At 33.4% G+C, this 23340-nt stretch overlaps 1 protein-coding gene across 3 annotated transcripts; it reads left to right on the forward strand.

The window, feature by feature from the left end:
* Positions 1-8358: 8358 nt before the first annotated feature.
* Positions 8359-22250, forward strand: LOC140806544 (lysine-specific demethylase JMJ27-like). Of its 3 annotated transcripts, XM_073163177.1 has the most exons (13): positions 8359-9625; positions 9717-9832; positions 10255-10354; positions 10432-10573; positions 10972-11035; positions 11114-11939; positions 12968-13297; positions 13459-14175; positions 14391-14462; positions 14555-14641; positions 20734-20853; positions 21251-21326; positions 21935-22250. In XM_073163177.1, exons 1-13 carry the CDS (start codon positions 8552-8554, stop codon positions 21991-21993), a joined length of 3783 nt encoding a protein of 1260 aa, XP_073019278.1. In that variant the 5' UTR covers positions 8359-8551; the 3' UTR covers positions 21994-22250. The 3 variants fall into 3 exon arrangements, 1 of the variants encoding a protein (XP_073019278.1); XR_012112592.1 differs by lacking the exon at positions 21935-22250 and having other exon boundaries at positions 8359-8963; positions 9126-9625; positions 14391-14641; positions 21251-21300; XR_012112588.1 differs by lacking the exon at positions 21935-22250 and having other exon boundaries at positions 8359-9616; positions 14391-14641; positions 21251-21300.
* The last annotated feature ends 1090 nt before the right edge of the window (positions 22251-23340 follow it).

Here is a 23340-nt window from a genome sequence, read left to right on the forward strand (position 1 = left end):
ACTTTTTTGATTTATACATAATTTTCTTATGATCACATGTTTCATTTGTCTTTCGAAATAATAGGCTGTTGTGTTTATTATGAAGAAATTTTGTAAATAAAATCACAACTCATTTGGATAAAGATATTGATGAAACAATTATTGTTATCATTCAAATGTGTCAAATACGTGTTATGTCACGAAATTGTTGGTGAATGTGGATTTAGACGAAATTACTGAATTTTTAAAAAAGTATTTTTCATTAATTTTAATGAATATGATTTAAAAATATTTTTTTGTCACGTGTTAAACAATAATAATATGTAGCTTCTCGAAAATTAAAGAATTAAATATGTATTAAGGTTGGTGGCCGACATCAATATATTAAACAGGATAACTATCATGTCATTGTCTTAGACTAACACAATCTAAAATTTTGATATATGATAGTGATTATTAGGCAAAAAAATTAATCGACATGCGTTGTATTTAAGAAAGTTTTTTAAAATTAGCGAAAAAATAGTTTTATTTTTATTTTTTATAATTATATTATTTTTTTCAATTTAAATATCTAATCATTTGTCACCGATTTTTAAAAATATCAGTCCGTGCATCGCACGGGCTAAATACTAGTATATATATAAAAGCAGAGTTGTTACTAAATTTAGTAAGTTCCCGCCTAAATGACATTCTAAAAAAAGAAATACACGAAAAATGTAATAATATATATTATAATAAATGTCTAAATATATTTAATTCATTATTAAAACTATATATTAATGTTTGCTTGAAATTTAAATCTCTCGTAGGAATTATAAACTAAATTAAATTACATTTAAAATTTCAAATCCAGAAATTAAATTCCATTATGGGAATTATAAACTAAATTCAAATTGTTATTCAAAATTTAAATATGAATTCTGCAAATTTGAAACATGTTTAGAAAAAATTGTGCTCCGTTGAAATCATTTTATTAGTTTAAAATTAATGACAATAATATATAAATGTAAGGTTATTATAATTAAAAAAATTCATCAATATTTTAGATGAACTAATTTTTAATTTGATTTTATTTTTGAAGTCTAATATATTTATTTCAATGATAGTATAAAATCATTTTTCTCTTCAATATATTAACTTTAATCTTAGACCAACAATTCTCGAATTATTATGATGATTAAAAAATAATTGTATGTCAATTTAATATAAACTAGCATTTTTATTATTTTTTTGTTCATGCAAAATAATATAAACAAGGAAAAATTATTTATTGACATATTTAAAATTAAAATATGTGGGGACCCGGACGCTAATCAAGTTCTTAATCATAATTGGGACTAATTAATCCATTAAAACATGGTCTTATTTTTTTTGTAAATGCGGAACGTAGTGAAATCAAACATATATACATCTCAATATATAAAATACAATACAAGTCCTGTACTGCATGCATCCAAAATAAACTAAGGTTCAACATCTAAATATCAAGTGTCAAAACCCTATATACATCCAAGTCCGAAGTCTCCACTCTATCACGATCTCTCCTCATCTCCTGGACCCTGATCCTGTCCCACCTGTTGTCATTTACACATACAGACAAGACAACATCCGGATAATTCCGGTGAGAATATAATCCCAATATAAATCAACGAAACATGCAATCATATAAACAAATATAAAGCATGTAATCAGGTAACCAAGATATGTATCAATATCTGAAACATAATCAATATCAAACTGTCGACAATGCTCGTGAGTCAACGACTCAGACTAGACTCCATCCTAGCCTAGGGATCCCGGTTTCCAGACATCGGCATTCCATATCGACCAACAGTAATAGAAAAGACTCCAGTTCTATCCACGTCGATATAGTATCGATCACCAGTAATAGAAGAAGCTCTGTTTCTATCCACATCAGTATAGTATCGATCACCAGTAATAGAAGAAACTCCGATTCTATCCACACCGATATAACATCGATCAACAGTAATAGAAGAAGTTATAATTCTATCCACATCGATACAATACTGATCACCAGTAATAGAATGAGCTACAATTCTATTCACATCGATAGCCAATTATCCAGTAGCAGTCTATGGCACTTCCGCCAATACAATATCTCATGACATCGTGCAAGGTGCCCGTGGTGATCCCACCACTATCAGGCACTTCTGTCATAAGACTACTCGTCTAATACCTGCTATCTATAATCAAGAGAACAAGTATATTAATCAAATCAATGCAATATCAATGCAATAATGTAAAGTATGTGATTTAGGGAAACTGAAGTCTAAACCGACTCAAGTCGATCTCCCAATACACATTGACTTATACCTTTCTTTCGTCGGTTCTGACTCAGTCGAAGTCCAGAACTCACAGTCTGTCTGGCAATGACAATACCAATAATCTCATGTCAATATACCGTTCAAATCAATAACAATCTGATCAATCTTGATTTAATTCAAAATCAACGGCATAACGGTACAATCTCAGTATCCCCGTCAATACCAAATCAACAGACATCAATTACAATTCATAACTCATATCCATTACACTCTGTAATTCAATCATGATTCAAATCTGTCTGGTATAAATTAATATACCCTAAAAATTCATAACAATTCCATAATCAGTTCGTTTCTTAATCTGACTTTGATTCTACGATGTCTAACATATCAAGAACATCATATCTGAATCCTATTCAATTCTGACAGTAGCATAATTTCAAAGCATGTCAAAACGTAGTAAAACTTATGTCCAGTTGTAGCCTACGTCGATAGGAACTCGGTACCAAAGTCGGATTTAAAATCAGACGGACGGATTTCTTACAAAAGGCGTAAGGATTTTTCACTCTTTTCCCCTGACCCTTTTCTCGATTTCCTTCTTTGTTTTCTTATCAAATTCTGAAGGATTTCGTATATATATATCCTATGGCTCGGTTAATGATACGTGTTCATTTTTCACAAATTTTGGTCGGCGCTCGGGCGGTAATAAACTACTGCTCGAGCGCGGCATCCTCTGTCCAACTCCTTTCCGGATTGCACATTGGCGCTCGGGCGGTCAAAAACTACCGCCCGGGCGCCACACCTTCTGTCCAATATGTGTTTCTATTGAACTTTGGCGCTCGGGCGGTCATTTTTTACCGCTCGGGCGCCACTAATTCTGTCCAACACTTGCACCCGTCATATTTAATCTCATTTCATGTCCCGATTAATCCTTTCATAATCATATCAAATTATATATCAATAATTATAGATTACTAGGATTAAATTTCCGGGCATTACAAAATATATGTATGAAATTTGGCATTCTCAACAGGCAATTTTTGTTAATTAAATTACTTCAAGGCCAAAATTGATTATGGAGTTGTATAGTATGCTATTGTTAATAATCTATGTTAAATAAATTTATATTAAATATCAATTACTTTTTTTTATACTTGAATACATTTATCTTGTGAGTTATCATTATAAATGTTTCTTTTAGAATTAGTTCCATTTATTTTAATTATTTTTTGTTGTAAATATTTAAACAGAAAATATGGATTTAAGAGCCTACTCTCAACAATTCAGTTTTCATGGTTCAGTCAAGATGTTGATTCCAACATCAATATATACGCTAAGTGATATTACAAATGATATGATTTCTTTTAATTAATAAAGTATTTTATCTTCAACATAAATCATTCTCTTAGATTATGCAATGACATTAGATTGATCGTGACAAGGTTCAGAAACCATGTTTTGGAAAGAAAAATTCTTACCTGAAGTAATGCATGTCATAAAGTGCTTATTCCAAGAATATCATTGACTCCTTCTAATCTAAAGATTACTTTTAAATTTCAATGAAGACAGTTCAGTATTCTTTGATTGTATCATATGCAATGATAATCAACAAAAGTCAGGGACAATCATTGTTTTATGTAGGACTTTTTTTAAAACCCCGTTTTTAGTCATGGTCAGTTGTACGTTGCTGTATCCAGAGTTACGAATCATTGATTCTAAAAATTTTGATATGTGATAGTGATAGCAACCCGAAAAATTCAACGACAAATGTTGTATTTAAGGAAGTTTTTCAAAATTTGTAATTTGTTTTTTTCTAATTGTATGATATATAATCCATTTAGTTTATTTGTATTTTAATTTAAATTATTTATTGAAATTAAAACCACATTAAAAGTTTGTATGATGTGTATCATTTTATTTTGTTACAGTTATTGTTTTCTACATAGTACATAAATTTATATGTGAATACAATATAATTGATAAACACATTATTTCATTCATTGTCTAATACAAGCGTGATATTAATTTTCAGCCGAAATATAAAAATGACTCTTTTATTCAGTGTTTCATTGTTAAGATCTATATGTATATGAAAACAATAAACATTTCACTTTAAAAGTCACGTTATAGAGAAAATAAACAAATTATCATACAATACTAATTTTAATAATAAATTAAATAAAATAATTGTCCGTGCATCGCACGGGTGAAAAACTAGTATTTATAAAAGTAGAGTTTTTGCCAAAAATAGTAATTTCTCGCCAAAATGTCATTCCTAAAAATGGAAAGATTTATTACTGCAATAAATGATCACTTCAATTATTGTTTGCATTGATTATATCAATTCATTTAATTCAATTTTGAATTTAATTAAATTTTATATTAATTCAAATATAATTTATGTAATTATATGTTTTTTTTTATTTTTTTTACTCAAGTTAAAACTAAACTCTATTGAAAACATAAATTATATTAAAAATTCTGCATTGATTACATCAATCATTTTAATTAAAAATATATAAATAAATTTAAAATACTAATGATTGCAAATAATCAGTATCACTCATGAGGTAAAATCATTCAAAAATAAAAGTTTCTATTTTAAATAATTTACTACCTAAATTACTTACTAAAAAAGAAATACAATATTTAATTAGTTTAATTAATTTTTCTAAAAATAAAATTGGTCGAGTGTTAAAAGTTATCACTACAATAAGGTTTTCCAATGAACATCAATTTAATTACCATTTAATAATCATAAATTTTTTTATCTCAATTACATATTATTTCGAAATTACCTTAATTTGAAAGAATTAATGTGTTGTAGTTTTCTTCCAAAACCATATGTATATTGTATATCTTGAATTGTCTTCTTAAAAATTAAAAGAGACTCTATTCAAAATAGTTTCAAATGAACATTAAATTACTCTCAATAAACATGTATATTATCCTCATAATCAAAAATATTTGACACCCAAAGCATGCAATTCGAGATTTTCATAAGTTGAAAGAGTTAATGCATGATATAATTCTGTCAAAAGCAATCAATGTATAATTTTTGTCCCTTGAAATGTCTTATTTGAATTTAAAATTATAAATAATGCAATATTGCATATTATATTAGAAATCAATTTTATTCTATTTATCTTAATAAATTTATCTACTCCAAGATTTAATTCTGAAATTACTCCTCTTTTCAGCACTATATATGAGTTGAATCCTTCCAAAATGTAATGTTCGTTTAAATTTAGATTTGTTCGTTGTTATGAACTACCTACATATGAAAACAACGAGAATGACAAGACACTTTGAAATATGTCTTTAATGATCAAGAAGTAAAAAATATTCATCTATTTGTACAAAATTTTAATTATTACGTATTACTAATGTGATAATTTTCTTCTATATTACAAAGTTCACAGATATATTATGGTATAAAATTTCCTGTAATGGAAATGATTAAATCAATTCTAAAGAAAGTAAGCATCTTAATTATTAGAAGACACCTTATAAAATTTATTAAAATTGTTTTGGAATACACACAATAATTGTTAATTAAATAACTTTTTTGATTTATACATAATTTACTTTTGACCACATGTTTCATTTTTCTTTCAAAATAATAGACTGTTGTGTATATTATGAAAAAATTTTGTAAATAAAATCACAACTCATTTGAATAAAGATATTGATGAAATAATTATTGTTATCATTCAAATGTGTCAAACGCGTGCCATGTCACAGAATTGTTTGTAAATGTGGATTTAGACGAAATTACTGAATTCCCATTAATTTTATTGAATGTGATTTAAATTTTTTTTATCATATGTTAAAACATAATAATATATGTAGCTTTCGAAAATTAAAGAATTAAATATGTATTAAAGTCGGTGACCGACATCAATACACTAAACACGATAAGCATCATGTCATTGCTTTAGACTAACACAATTTAAAATTTTGAAATATGACAATGATTATTAGCCAAAAAAATTAATCTACATGCGTTGTACTTAAGAATTTTTTTTTAAAGTAGCGAAAAATAGTTTTTATTTTTATTTTTTATAATTATATTATTTTTTTCAATTTAAATATCTATTTATTTTCACTAATTTTTAATAATATCATCCCGTGTATCGCACGGGTTAAATACTAGTTATAATAAAAACTAAAAATGCAGTGCGTTCATTTAATGCCATTGCCAATCTCAGGGGGACTGTATTAATTTTAGACTTTCAATGACTTTTATGAAATTTAAAAGTATAAAGATATCCAATCTAAACGCTTATATATTCTATAAAAATTTAGTATTATTTAATGTAAAATTTTAAAAAATCGTGTTGTATTCAAACTGGACTTTTAAAATCTCTACGGAAGTCTATAGGTACTCAAAATATCAATAAAGTTTTAATTACTCAATGAAATTCTATTAAACACACGAATTATAGCATAAGGTACAACATTTAAATGTAAAAAAAATATTTGATTCAACCTAAAGATTTAGATGTACATTTAACTGAAAAATCTTCCAAAATCACATACTCAATATAGACACTATAATTTTCATTATTTGCTCATCTATTTATTTTTCCTTGTATTTGTACATTTTAAAACATATTTTTTTTATTGTTAACAATAGTTTAAAAAATCAAAATTATTATCATCGTTCATTTTATTTTTGGAGTTTCAGTTACCAAACCGCATAAAAATTTAAAATTATATTTATTAAATTTTTTAAAAAATTATAACACTACATAATAAAAAAATTATAATATTTTATTGACATATAAATTAAAAATAATAATTATTTTTAACAACTAAAATGTTAATTATTTTATTAATTATTATACAACATTTTATTTTTAATTATTTTCTATAATTTTAATTAATCTTTATCTTAATTTTAATTATGACTCAAAATTCTTGCACATGATATTTTTCATTAACTTGAACGAGAATAATATATATATATATATATATAAATAAATGTGTTATAGTTTATCAACACACATTTATAAAAATAACTATAATAAATTAAATATATTAAAATTTTATAAAGTTGCCCTAATTACAAATATTTTAAAATAGTTATTATTTATTTTTTGATACAAATAATTGTCTTGTTTAATTTTTTATTTGACATATTATTGACTATTTATATTTTTGTATTTTTCAAAGATTATGTATATTATTCACGAGTTAATTAACTACACAAACATGATTTGATAGGTAAATATTTTTTAGTGGATCATAGATATCTAAATCGACGTCAATTCTTGGCGTCTTTTCGAGATGTACGTTATCATCTTCAAAAATTCACAGGTCAAAGTCGTTACCTTGAAATGCTAAAGAGTTGTTCAATCTTCGTCGTGCTTTTTTGAAGAATGTTATTGAATGGACATTTGATATATTTAAATCACTGTTCAAAATATTCAAGACTGACTCATCCATTTTTATATACGACCCTAACAGAGCTTGTATTAGCTTGTGTTGGATTACATAATTTTCTTTGAAAGAGTGTTGATTTGACGAATTTCAAACTGAACCAGATAATGAAGCTCAATTGTCTTCATCGACACAAGTTTATGAAGGCGACCAATTTGATCAGTTATTTGATACTCAACGAGCAAATGCTAATGTATTGAGGGATACCAGATCCAATGAAATGTGGAGCGATATTAATTAAATTGTCAATAATAATTATATTTTTTTTAATAAAAAACTATTCATTATTTTGATTGTTTCTTTAATAAAATTTTATTATGAACTTATAAAAATGTTGTTCACTGATATATTGAATTGACATTAAAGATTGAAATTTTTATTTCAATAAATTGAATAGTTCATTTGTCCTTTTTCATAAGTTAAAATGATTTAATTTTTAAGTAAAATTCATTTACATTCATAAGTAAAAAATAAATTTTTAAAATTAAATTTTTTATCTATTTTCACTAATTATTTAAACGAAATTAATAAAAAATAAATCACAAATATAAATTATAAAATTCTATAAAAAATTTACAAAAATTCATCATTTAAAAAAAATCAATAAATACATTTAAAAATATAGAATGAATATAACCGTCAATTTCAAAACAAACGGAGGAGCCGGGTGCGTATCTGTGTGGCCCACTGTTTCCAGTGCAGGCAGGACCATCTGCGATTTTGAGAATCCCAAAGTCAGCACATAACAAAATTTCAAAACAGTTCATCCACGAATCTGTGTGGGTTTTGAAAAAAGTTCATGATGCGGGTTTTGAACGGAGTTTATCGACAAGTGAGATAACATGGATTTGAATTTTCCGGCAGTAGTGGAGGAGGGGAAACTTGAGGCGGAAGAGAATACGGAGGCTGTGACTAAAGAGTTAGAAGACGGGAAGGAGGAGGAGCGAGAGGAAGAAAAGGGGGGAAAAGGACGAGGGAAACTCGGGGGGAGAAAAGAAATGGAGGTTGATGGAGTATCTGGAATAGTGGAAAGTGCGGGGAAAAGGAGGGGTAGGAAGAGGAAAGAAGAGGGAAATGCAAACGGGGTTGATGATATGGACGGAAGTGTGGTGAAAGATTGTGTTTTTAGCAAGAAGGAATCTTCAAGGAAGTGCAGTCTGCTGGCGAAAGAGAAAATCGTGAACTGGAATGAGGATGTGTACGATTTGGAATTTGAGGAGAAGCCGAGGAGGGGTTGTAAGAGGAAGATGAAGGGTGTTGGGAACGAGGATATTGTGACACAACAGGAGAAGCCGAGAAGGAGGGGGCGTCCGGCAAAGTTTAAGGTAGTCAAGAATAAGGAGAATGGTATTGAGACTGTGGCACAACGTGTAAATGAGGAGATGCCGGGAAGCAGTCATCCGGCCAAGAGAGAAGGTGTCAAGAACGAGGAGAATGGCAATGAGATTGTAACACAACAGGAGAAGCTGAGAAGAGGTCGTCCGGCAAAGATTAACGTACTCAAGAACGAGGATAAAGGTTTTGAGAATGTGGCACAATTTGTAAATGAAGAGACTCCAGGAAGCAGTCATATGTCCGATAGAGAGGGAGTCAAGAATGAGAAGTATGATAATGAGACTGTGGCACAACAGGGAATTGTGGAAAAGCGGAGAAGGGGTCGTCCGGCAAAGAGGAAGGGAGTAGAAAACGAAGAGAATGATGGTGAGACTATGGCAGAAGGAAAAAACAGTAGCCAAATTCGAGGAAGCTGCAGAAAGGCAGCGAGAGCCGAAGAAGAGGAGGGAGACGAGGAAAAACGAGTGGGCGGAGTGGAAATTAATGGAGAAGGAATTTATTCATTTAGAGCTAAGAGGGCTAGACCTGATAATAAAGTCAAGAGCAAGGGTATGAAGAAGCTTGGTGAAGATGTAAACAAAGTTTTGGTTCCTTGTTAAATTCTTAGCAACTTATGATATTTAACTAATTTTATTTACCGATTCTGGTTTGCTTTCGGATTTTATTTTGCAGCGTAAGGAGATAGAGCGTAACACGTGTCACCAGTGCAAGAGGAACGATAGAGGGAGGGTTGTTAGATGCACCAAATGTGAAAGAAGGAGATACTGTGTTCTTTGCATAACTAGATGGTATGGCAGTTGTGATCATGTCTTACCACTTATGTCTTCTATCTTCAAATTAGTAGCATATATCAATTGTATGTTGTGTGTTGTGGAATCTGTATGACAGGCATATATCCTTTTAAAAGGTTTCATTTTGTTGAACAAGAACGTTCTTTCCTAATCGAGGCATGAATTGAAAAGAGTAGCGGTGTAGCTACTAATATAATTGCATTCAATCTATTCAAACCATACAACATGGTTCCCTCTTTATTTGTTTATCTACGCATTGTTTCTTAGTATGCTTATCCACCTACAAGTATAATGATACTACACATGATATTTAGCTGTGATTTTTTGTTTAGACGACATAGAAGTGACATGATCTCTTACTTCTCTCCTGCTTTCCTCAACCCATAAACTGGCATTGTCTCAATCTGGCACTATCATAGGTATCCGCTGTTGCCAGAAGAGGCTTTTGTTGAAGCTTGCCCGGTTTGTTGCAACAACTGTAATTGCAAGAGTTGCCTGCGGTTGGATACAAAAATTGCGGTTGGTTTTTACTCCTTCCCCTTCTTTCTCCCTCCTCCTCCTCCTCTCTCTGAACAATAAATGTGATTGTTTTATAGAGATCAAATAAATCGATGTTGACATTCAGTGATGAAGAGAAGATGAAGTATTCTAAATACATTTTGCGAATCCTTCTGCCCTTCTTGGAAAAATTCCATGCAGAACAATTGGCTGAGAAGAAAATCGAGGCTAAAATACAAGGTATTTTTGTGATTTTGGGAGTGAATGGCTCTGTTTTTTTTGGCCGAATGTCTTTTTATCTGTGGGTTACATTTTGTATAGATAATAAAACAATTTAGTATCATATAATGTGAAAAATAATGGATTGTCTATTAATGAAGGATTGCGATGAGAACTGCAAAAGGGGTTTCTGTTTGTGTTGTTTGGAATGTGTGGTTCAAACAAGGGTCTCACTCAATCTGTGGATACTTTATATTTTCGTCAATTATGATAGCAGATGAATACACGTCTTTTCTTTTCTAATTAAATGTTTTATTCTCATCTGCATTATCAAATTCTATATCCCAACGATGTAAAGCTGATTTTATTTCAACTTCCAATTTTTTGAAATATTTGACTATTGCAGTTTGTTTGAGCAGGGTTACCAGTGTCAGATATAAAACCAAAGAATTCATTTTGCCAGAAGAAGGAGAGAATATACTGGTAGATATTGGTTGAACTCTCTCTCTTTCCTTCATCCACAGTTTAGCGATGGACTTATTTTTGTATGAATCTATGCAGCAATAACTGCCAGACTTCCATTGTCGATTTTCACCGAAGCTGCCCACGATGTTCCTATGATCTGTGCCTCACTTGTTGCATAGAGATTAGGGATGGTTTTCTGCAAGGAGGTGATGAGGAAGTGGTCATGCAATATGCTCCACGTGGGTATCAATACTTGCATGGTGATTGTAATACTGCTGACACTACAACTAAGAATGAACCTAGTGGTGACGTAGATGCAGTTGATGCCAGGGATCCTTTTGAGTTACGTGATACCACTTCACATAACATGACTTGTGGTGAAGTGGTTGACTCCATTGCTGGGGATGCTGCCGAGGCCAAATATGAATGGAGATCTACCGATGCAGGTGCTATTCCATGCCCGCCGCCAGGGGCTGGTGGATGTGGTGAAGGGATTTTGGAACTTCAATGCATTTTTCCTGATAATTGGGTCTCTGACTTGTTACTGAAGGTGGAAGAAATAAACCGAAAGCAAGACTTTGAGGATGCGCCTGAAAATTGTGAGCAGGAGTGTTCATGTTCTAAATTCATGGGTGAAAATTCTAACAGGGAAAACTCAAGAAAAGTTTCTTCTCGAGAAAATTTATTAGAAGACAATTTCTTATATAACCCCACAGCTAAAGAACTTCAGCATACTGATTTGAAGCACTTTCAATCGCATTGGTCCAAGGGAGAGCCAGTAATCATTAGTGATGTCCTTGAAACTACATCTGGTTTGAGCTGGGAACCCATGGTTATGTGGCGTGCTTTTCGTCAGAAAACTGGCAGTAAACATAAACATCTAGTTAATGTTTGTGCTTTAAATTGCTTGGATTGGTGTGAGGTCAGTTCACATGTTCATTTTTATTTTTGTTTTTTCAAGCAACTGAAAATTGAAGTCATACTAAAACAATATTTAAGGTTGTTAAACTTCTAGGATTTTTATTGATAGATTTGGATTATTTTTTATGCAAATACTCTCAATTGGAGTGGCCGATTACTTTATGAACTCTTATGTATGTCCTTTCTCATTTGTCCCCATTAAGTTCCCCTTGTCTGATTCTTTTTTGTTGATTTTTTCATGCAGCGCCAGATTGCAAACTCCACTTCTTTGTTTAGTGCACCTTTGGGGCACTTGTTTTGCGCCATTATATAAACAGGAAACAATATATGAATCTAGTGAATTTTATTGCAATATGAAAATAGGGCTGTGTATAAAGGATAAAGAGTCCTTTATAAGATTAAACAGGAAAGTAATATCCCTAATGTAGAGAAAAATAAAAACTGATTACTAAAATCCTTTTGATTCCTGAAATATTTCTACTAGCTAACTGTAAAAATAGCACCAAAAAAGAAGAAGATATACAATGTTCTAATGAATCTTTCAATGCTCCCCATCAACCTGGCATCAAATATATTACCCACGGTAAGCTGGACAACCAAATTCTCATACCTGACTTGTGGTAGGAATATTAGATATGCATATTATGCAACTCTCAATTTTTCTGTGATAATATGCTTATCCTATTTTACATGCTTTGTTATGTCACGTGGAATCAAATTACGAGCTATATAAATTGCAGCTTTGTTGTCACAATAGAATTTAATGGGTGTTGGTGTAGGAATATTCAATGCTTCTAGAAGTCTTTGAATCCATTACAATTTAAGGAATCCATGTGCAACAGACCGAATTCTAGTTCAGCACTATTCCTTGCAACATAACTTTGTTTCTTGCTTTTCCAAATAACCAGATATCCTACAAAAGGGCAATATTCTCAGGCAGAGCTTTTGTCAATGACATCACCCTTCCAAATCTCCATCTGTTTAGAGGCATGAAATGATGGATAAATTATTAGCTGTCATTATGTGCAGGTTGAAATAAATGTTCGTCAATTTTTCCAAGGATATTCAAATTGTCAGTTTGACATTTATGGTTGGCCTCAGATTCTTAAGATGAAAGACTGGCCTCCATCTAACTTGTTTGAGGAGCGGTTACCTCGCCATGGTGCTGAGTTTATCAGCTGCTTGCCTTTCAAAGAATATACACATCCTAGCTGTGGTTACTTAAACCTTGCTGTTAAACTGCCCAAGGACGCTCTTAAACCTGATATGGGGCCAAAGACGTATATTGCTTATGGGTTGGCTCAGGAATTTGGACGGGGAGATTCTGTAACAAAACTACATTGTGATATGTCTGATGCAGTATGCTCGCTTTCCGTTACTTTTGCTACCTGTTACTTTTGCTACCTGTTTATGTTAATTATGAAAGGAATTCATGAACTCCTTTTAGCTTCATAGGCTGGGGTTTTTATTTATGCTAACTCTATATCATGTAAAGTAATTTACCTGTTTTTGTCCGATAGGTGAATGTATTGACCCATTCTGAGTCAGTTAACCTTGACAATAAGAATATTTCGACTATAAAAGAACTACAAAAGAAGCATGCTGCTCAGGATGAAATTGAATTGTATCGAAATAACCAGGCATCGACTGAAATGACACAAAGTCAGCAACTCAGTGAAAATGGATTATCTAGGTTGAATGAAAAGGCTTTCTTACCGTCCTTTGGAAGGAATGATGCCAAGGGATTTAGAGCTCCTAATCTGTCAAAGGGAAACACACTAAATGAAAGACCTGATGGAAAAGCCAGTGTGGAAACTCACATGTCGGATCAGAAAGACGGTAAGGTTCAAATGCAGCTTAGCATAAAAAGTCATGAAGGTGAATCCTTAGATGGCCAAAATTATATAATCGAGACCAACAACTCCACCTACAAATCTGGTGGAAACTCTTGCATTGAGGTGGAAATGGTCAGTGTAAATGACAGGGAGATATTTAATGATGGTCGGAAGAAATTGTTGGAAGCTTCTGAAATTGTAAATGAGTGCCAAGAGGAAGACTATAGAAAGAAGGAAAATGACAGTTCTTTTGTTTCTAGAAATGTGTTGGAAAATAATGAAGAGATTGACGGTGGTGCTCTCTGGGATATTTTTAGGAGGCAAGATGTCCCGAAATTGGAGGAATATGTGAGGAAGCACTACAAGGAGTTCAGACACATCCATCTCAATCCCTTGCCACGGGTAATTTTAATAATGAAAAAAATAAGCAATTTAAAGATTCATGGAAATCAGTATCTACTGTTTGTATATCGTGTTAAAGAGGAACTTACATAACTCACAATGTTATCATCATTTAGTATTGGTTAAAAAAATCAGTTAACCTTTGCCAGATTATGATCAGCTAGACAGGATAACACGTGAATTTTATTCTTATTTTAAGAGCTCATTTAATGCAGATTGTCCATCCTATTCACGATCAAACTGTTTACTTGACTATGGAGCATAAGAGGAGACTCAAGGAAGAATACTGGTTTGTCTTCTCAGCTTAATGTATCTAATATCTGTGATTAATTAAAAAAGTTTCTTTTGTATTCGTTTTTTGCTTTGCTTTTTTTGCTTAGGAATCGAACCATGGACATTTATTCAGAAATTAGGTGATGCAGTTTTCATTCCTGCTGGCTGCCCGCATCAAGTCAGAAATTTAAAGGTAGATTAGTTTGTAGAAGTATTGTTATGTTTTGAACTATCCATCTATTTACATTGATTTCATACTTCAACTCTCCATAGACCAACTGTTGGATGAATTATTGTCAAACGAATAGGGTGAATGGGATAATACTTTAGAGATGCAAAAGGTGATCAAGGGGATCTGGTGTGCCAAAAAATAAAATAATCAACAGTGTAAGAAAATAAGGAGCTGGGTAAAAAATTGGCCCTTAGAGATTAGATTATGTAAAATTCAGTATATTTAGTAGTCAGAGTTTAGTTTTCCTCGCAAGGATTTTATTCTCATCATAAAATAAGGAGCTGGGTAACAATTGGCCGTTAGAGATTAGATTGTGTAAAATGCAGTATATTTAGCGGTCAGAGTTTAGTTTAAAAACCTCTCAGAGATTTTATTCTTAGCAAATTTAGGGGAAGAGTATTTTAGTGACTCTGAATGATGGTAAAATTTTGATTTTGTTTCCTACTCAAAATAATGACTTACATTCCTGCATGGATCTGAACTCAAGTCATGGTTTTCTAATTATGATACATAATCCCATCAATATGTGATCCCTGTCAACTTGAGTTATGTTTACTTGATGTAGGTCATGATTTGAAACTGCTAGTTTCACCTAGACTCCTGTTGAAGTACGAACTAACCCGTCTTTGATTTGCTAACACGGAGTAATTGTCCATAAATTGTCTTGTTTATCATACGAAATCAATTCCTTGCCACATTAACGTAAGTCACCGATCCAAGTGATTTATCCAATTGCGACCAGTATTCTAGGGGTAATTTTGTATGTTTGATAACAAATTGGGGTTAAAAAATACCCTATATTCATGTAGGATACTCTATAATTGAACCTATTCCAAACATAAATTCTATATGTGAGGCCTGACTGATTACACTTTCATTACTTGTTTGGGCCTAATTTTTCTGAAACATGTCTATTAGATGAAGAAGCCTATTGTTGGAATTAAAAAAGGAAAAAAGAAGTCTGGGTCGTGCTTCCATTCATCCTGTTCACACATTTTCATTCAAACATGTCATATTGAACAGCACATCAATCAAGCTTTCCTAGGAACTTGCGCTTGAACCTTATTGAGCTAACTAGAGAAATTCGAGCATGAATTATTTTGTTGTTTGAATTCAGCTCGAGAAAGAGTTGAAATTTGAGCTCTGATTGTATTGTTCGAGCTTGATGTCGGTTTCTTCAGGCAAATAATCTAGTTATGGCTCATGTTCTTAGCTCATTTAATTGGTAATGATTTTACAAAAATAATAATTAATTTATTAATTGATACGTGTACCTCGCAAGCTATCAACCATCCAAAATTATTACTTGCTTTGTGCTTCAAATATATTGAATATATTTAAGCTTAGTTTGATTTCAATAATTTTAAATGTGTGTAACTCAAATCATTTGAACTTATAACTGCTTCCACAATTAACTCAAACTTTTTGCCAACTAGTCCATTTACAATTAACTATAATTCTTTTCTGTGTGATATTTAAAAGTCATCTACCGAGAGCTATCCCCACCAAGATTGAGCAAAGAAATTACGCTAAGCAACCTACATGTATAGTCTTTGTCTCCCAACCATCCCATCTCTTCTACTAACATTGCTATCCATGCTCGGCATTATGTTCGGAGCACACATCAAAGGAAAAGATTGACTAGTATATAAATTTTTGACTAATATGAAATTGTTCTAACCATAAGAATTATATTGCGCATACCATTGTCATGATAAAAAATGTTTTCATCCTCGAGATGCAAAAGTAAAGCTTTCTTGAAGGTGATCTTAGTCTTGAGATTGGGAATTGCTTCATGTGAGGGTGTCTGTTACGTTCACGAGCAAGAGATCCAGTTACGAGACAATTCACGGGGAATTGTCAACACGCAATTGTGTGAGGTGCTTGTGGGATTTTCGCCCATGCCTCTTTATTTTGATAAATGTTGGTTGAGGCTCGTTGAAGAGAGAACTTCACGATATCCAAACTCTTTGATATAAGCAAAAAATTCAGATGTTTTATTTCCAAAACTTCCAACAAATAAACAAACGTTTTAGCAATCAAGGAAACTAAAAGATAAAAATATCTATCTAAACCAAAAGAGAAACCTCCTAGCAATTGAGATAAACTCTTATTTTAAAGAAAACTCTTATTTTAAAGAAAACAAATGAGAAGAAAATCCGAAAATCCAATCACCTCGAATAATGATCTAATCTGCAACTTTGAGTTTCCCATGTGTGTGTTCGATAAACGCTATCCTTCGACTCTGGTGGGCTGGACTCGCTGCTTGTTGCTTCCTGTGGGTTTGGGCTCGTTTCTGTATACTGCTGAGTGGTGACATTACACCTCTTTGGAGACATGTGATCGTCCTTGATCACAAATGAAGGAAACTCTTCGGCCAAGGTGGAAGCATCCTACCAAGAAACCTCGGTGGGCATCTCGCGGCGTCCTTGCCGAACTCGAGAATCTATAATGGCTTGGAAGGTAGATGGTGCATTGGTTAGCCCGAGGGCATTGCTAAAAATTCGAAGTGACCATGATAGTCCTGACTGCTGTCATGGGAATGCATGCTAGGTCCGTCCTTCAAAACTTGGTGGGAACCTACTTGGAGATCGAGCCAGTAAAGTAACGGGCCCCATTAACCTCCTCCACCAACTCGTCAATCACTGGAATTGAGAATTGTCCTTCACGGTTTTCGAATTCAGAGCCCGGTAGTTCACACAGAATTGCCATGATTTATCTGCCTCACTGACTAACAACATGGGTGAAGATAAGTGTGATGTACTGAGTCGAATAATTCCACGCCTTAACATTTCAGCGAACTGACACTCGATCTCATCTTTCTGTGCATGTCGGTAGCGGTAGAGGCGAACTACAACAGGATCTGTCCCTTGGATTAATAGAATTTTGTGGGTGTGTTGCCGTTGAGGGGGAAGATCATTAGGTTGCCCAAAAATATCTTCAAATTCGTCCAGTAGTTCTTGAAGGCTCGATTGTTCTCTTCCGATGGATTCAGTTATTGTAAAGGCAAAAGAGCAAGAATCCGAACTAAGATCTTCTCCTTGGAGGCTGATCGATCTTCCCTCGTAGGGGAAATTCATGATCATATCAGTGAAGTCCAAGTTAATGGCTCCAAGTTTGCACAATCAATTCACACCCAGGGCCACTCCAAATTCACCCAACTATATCAAGATGTCCACGGAGAGTCGGGCTCTCCCCAAAACAATCTGTACATCTCGGCACACGGACACCCTTAGATTTGGTCTGTTTTCCTGTAATGACCATGAACTATCCCGATCTTGGGCTCACCACATGGGCCTTTTGCCCTCACGGGCTTTCCCATGCATCATTAATCATAGAACTTCTCCCCCTGGCAAGGAAGTCTGTGCCTCCCCAGGTTTCGATCCCATGACCTCCAGGATAAGTACATGGATCGTTCAAACCTGGTACCAATTTGAGGCTATCCCGATCTTGGGCTCACCACATGGGCCTTTTGCCCTCACGGGCTTTAGGAGTTCTATTATTAATGATGCATGGGAAAGCCCGTGAGGACAAAAGGCCCATGTGGTGAGTCCAAGATCGGGATAGCCCATGGTCGTTATATTTCCACTGATAACCGCAGCTTACTGGCTGCGAGTATATCGATGAAGCAATGAGTGCTCCCTGAATCAATGAGTACCCTCAAAGTGGAAGCCAATAATCTCTCCCCAAATCTGCATTGTTTTTACTCCACAGGGACCTGATATCACGTGGATAGAGGCTCCAAATTCATCCGAATCTTCTTCGTCAGCGTGTTCATCATCGTAAGATGTGTCCTCTATTCCTTCCAAAAGAAACAAGTGTTTGCATCGATGTCCCTGTGCGTATTTCTCATCAAAGTTGAAGCAGATACCCTTGGATCGCCGTTCTTCCAACTTTGTTCTGCTCAATCATTTGATAATTGGTGTATGCTTCTGCTGCTGCTACTTGGAACCAGTGCGGAGCAAGGGTACATGCGTTTCTTCCCTCGGGGTGCGTGTCTCATATAATTTTGCCAGATTCATAAAAGTAGTGAGAGGTGGTTGGGTGGTGGTTTTTAACTTCTATAGCATGCTCCTACACAATCCACTAATGAACAATTGGACTTCCTGCTTGGATGTTCAGGAACAAGAACTAGCCAGCAACTCCTCGAAACGTTCTTGATAATCATCTACAGAACTGGTTTGGCGTAGCTTGGACAGACCGCCAAAGGTATCACATTGAATGGGAGGCCAAAACCTAAGATCGCATTGTTCTGCAAAGTCGTCCCACTAAATTTCGGGCTGATCCTGTTTTAATTTGCGAAACCACAACTGTGCATTGCCGTCGAGGTGGAAGGATGACAACCCCACTTTTTTCTACATCGTGCATATGCTGATGTTCAAAGAAATGCTCGCAGTGATTTAGCCAAGCCAAGGGGTCCGACTTTCCACTGTAACAAGGAAAATCCAACCTGGTGTATTCGGGTACGAACTGTGAGTTGTCTCGCCCTTCATTTGCGTGCGGGCTTGTAGAGTACCTGTCATGGGAGTCGTTGCGGCTGTTGTCTCCAATTTGGTAGTGCAAGTTTTCTGTTTTAGATGCAGCGACTTGGAGTGATAGCTCCTCCAATCGCGTGGCCAGATCTCGCTGCTGCTGGTCACTCTCTCGCTGCCACTGGTCACTCGCGATCCTGTCCACCTCGTCCGTGGCCATAAAGGCCTTCAGCTACTTTTGCATGACTTGCAAATCCCCCATAGCTCGTGGCGGCCCTGATGCTAAGTTGTTACGTTCACGAGCAAGGGACCTAGTTATGGAGCGATTCATGGAGAATTATCCACTCGCAATGGGGTGAGCGTGCTAATAGGATTTTCGCCCACGCCTCGCTATTTTGATAAATGTTGGTTGAGGCTCGTTTAAGAAAGAACCTCACGATCCCCAAACACTTTGATAGAAGCAAAAATTCAGATGTCGTTTTATTTCCAAAACTTCCAATAAGTAAACAAACTTGAGAAAACTAAAAGATAAAAATCCCTGTCTTAACCAAAAGATAAACTTCCTAACAAGTGAGGTAAAGTCTTATTTCAAAGAAAACAAACAAGAGGAAAATTTGGAAATCCTATCACTTCCAATAACTATCTAATCTGCAACTTGAACTTCCCATGTGGCCTTCGATAAACGATATACTTTGACGCTGGTCTGGCTGGGCTGGGCTCGGTGCTTGTTGCTTCCTGTGGGTTTGGGCTCGTTTCTGGATACTGCTGGGTGTGACGGTCGTGACAGTGTCTTGAGAGTTTGGCCCAATGCCACCATTTTCCATACACAGCTAAGCGAGCCAGATAACCAGCCTCCAGGTTGCAACTAGGAGGCAACGGGAGACATGGAGTAAGTTTACCTCAAATAAAAAAGGTTGCCTGATAATGTTTTTCAAAAAAAAAAGTTTTGGCCTCACAATTTTTCTACTTTATTTTTATATTCTCATCATGTTTAGTTAATTTTTTTGGTCGTGTCCTAGAACTGTTTCATGTAAGATTAGTTTGTGAGGTCTCTAGTTTGAGATATGTGAGAAGCTAAAAATGTTTCCTAATTATATATTGATTAGCAAGTACTTGATTCTGAGGTTCATATTTTATCCATTGTTTTTCATATTTAGCTTCCATTAGCTAACTTCGAGGATTCAGTTTCAGCCTCACATCGTCGGTTGTGCCTTATGACCTTTCACCTTTGCATCTTGATGCACTTTGGCCTTTATTAAGTATGAAACAGTGATTATGGATGTCAATATAATTTCAAAATTCTTTTAGTTATTGATATAAGTTATGATTCCTAGAAATCAAGGAAACATGTATCTTGTATTGCTAACTGAAATATGCAAATTATCTCTCTCCGTTTATTCAAACTAGTCTCTTTGACTTTCTTGAGGGATTTGTTTTGTATTTTTTAATGATTTGACATTGGAAATAGCTAGTCTATGGTCGATGTATATTTTCATGAGAAACAACTGTAGCTCATTAAGACAGGAGTTGCATCCTCTTTATTATTTCCCTTTTGGCTAAAACTGTTCTTCTGTGTAGCAGTCATGCATAAAGGTTGCAATTGACTTTGTCTCACCAGAAAATGTCCAAGAATGTGTTCGGTTGACTGAGGAATTCCGCATTCTTCCCCGGAATCACAGGGCTAAGGAAGACAAATTAGAGGTATAATTTGTATGTGCATGTGTTTGGGATCTTGAGCCGTGCTTGTTTTTGTGCTTAAGAGAAGAAGCATTGTGGCATCACATATGGTTTGTTTATATTGATTGCAGATCCCTTAGATTCGCATCCATCTCACTTGTCTATGATCATATAGTGCATCCTTCTACGATTTTAAAGGCAATTGGCTTGCTTTGGTCCTCAAATTCCAACTATGGCCACTTTAATCTCATTCATGGGGTTGCATGTGGAGTTGTCAGTTGGAACACACATTTGACTTATATGATGCTTAGACGTGCACTGTCTAACCCATTGAAAATAGTTTCTGACTGCTACGATTGCTTTGATATTAACGTATTGTAGACCTGAAATTTGATTTTTTTTTGTGTGTGTGTGTGTAAAGGTGAAGAAAATGGTTCTTCATGCAATTGGACAAGCTGTTGAGGATTTGGGAACACTTCCAAGTACACCTATAACTGGTAGGTACTTTATTTTCACATGCAATATACTCCATTTTTTTATTGCTGAATCTTGTCCCTCTTGAATCTCCCAGCTCAATCATTTTGAATCCTTGTTAGTATGGTTTGAAACATTTACTGAGAAAGGATTGGTTGATAATAAAATTAAAAAATGGTGATTCTCTTCCATCCTCTTAACAGTCTCTGAAAGTCCATGTTATCCTCTTCCTTTTCCAACATACTGAAAGAACCAAATATAAGATACTAATTATGTTACATTAAACTTTGTAGTGATACTGGCTTAACTTGATGGTATTCGAGGTTTTCGGGATTGTGTTGCGTCATGTTGCCTATATTTGACTCTCACTGCTTGTATTTTTGTGTGCTGTGGCATGGCCAACTCCATGTGGTACTGGTAATGTATGTGAGAGGTTTGTGGTTGTTAAACTTTGTCTAAAAAAGGTTATAACTTATAATAGATGATTGAAGTATAAGTTTGTCTTTGGAAAGAATGATATCTTATGTGAAGAGAATGACATAATACTTTTCCTTTTAATATTTGGCATTTGCTGCTTTTCTGGGTTTCAACTAGCCACTCTTCCTTTTTCCTTTGTTTTGTGTTTCTGCAGGCGTTAATGGGATGGATCCTTCTCGAAGGTTCAAGCAAAGGAACATCGTTATTGTTTAACACGAATACACGATTTACCGGATGATATGTGTTACTCTTTTCAAGGGACGCATATTTAACTCAGAGCTCTGTAAAATACCTGCCAAATGGTAGACTTTTGATGGTGTATGTTTATGTTATTTAGTTACCTTACTGATAACTGGTAGACATGTGAATGTATAATGTCAGTGACTAGTTTCTCATTACTATGTCATTATTGATGTTTAACATATTACAAGATTATAATGCAATTTTCCTCGAATTTCATGTCATTTTGTATGTTGCCCCTTAGCTTTTGATGGTTTGCTCTCAACTCCCTGAACTCTGCTATTTGCATAAAGATGATTGTGAGTGGATGATAGGTTATATTCATTCCAGTCGCTTTTTACACACACAAATTTACATACATTCAAAACAAATAAAGTTCAATTGTTAGGAAGTTTATACATAAACTGAAAAATATATCCATGAAACAGGTCTATCCGGTCTATATATAGGATGAAAAACAATATTTTTCATAAAACAAAATAATTTTTCACGGATCGGTTTGGACAGGAGATGCAACAATCTCATACAAAATTTTGTGAAAAAAGGAAAATAAAATTTGTATTTAAGTTTGAAGCCAGTTAAGAAAAGAAAATGGAAATTTTTATTAGTATTTTATTTTAAGCAGAAAATTCTCCAAAATTCATTTTATTGATTCGATTATAATGTATAATTTAATTAATATTTAATAATTAAATAAAAAATTAAATATTATTATAATTACATTTATTAACAGTATAATATTTTTTATATCATGTAACATTAGTCATTATTATATTGTTAAATTTATAAATAAATATTAAATAAACGATAAACAAAATTATAATTATAATTATTAGAACTGCATGATGAATATTATTATTTTCCTCCAAAAGTTTGTTTGCATGTTATCAACATTGAAGTTCGATTATCTTAACAAATTTTATTATTAACAATTTTGAACATATCTACGTTTCTTGATTTTTAAACTTTAATATAAAAATACTAATCTGACTTATTATTAGGAAATTGAATTTGTACATATATATTACACGCCTATGCTTCCCAGAATAATTTATTCTATAACAATTACATTAAATAAAATGAGTTAAAACTCGAACTCATTCACAACATAAAAAATTGTATTTAAATAATGTGTAATTTTAATTTACAATTTTAACTTAAATGAATTTTTGTAGATACTGGCAGTAATTTGCATTTTCACGTGCAGTTAATTAAGTTTTTTTTGGGTCAAATGATTTTTTAAATACAACTGCTATTTGATTATGACCTCGAAATGTTATTTTCCTAATCTTTGTTCTCAAAAATTATTCTGTTGGGAAT

Source organism: Primulina eburnea, chromosome 1 (assembly GCF_022965805.1).
Source record: "Primulina eburnea isolate SZY01 chromosome 1, ASM2296580v1, whole genome shotgun sequence".
NCBI lineage: Eukaryota > Viridiplantae > Streptophyta > Magnoliopsida > Lamiales > Gesneriaceae > Primulina > Primulina eburnea.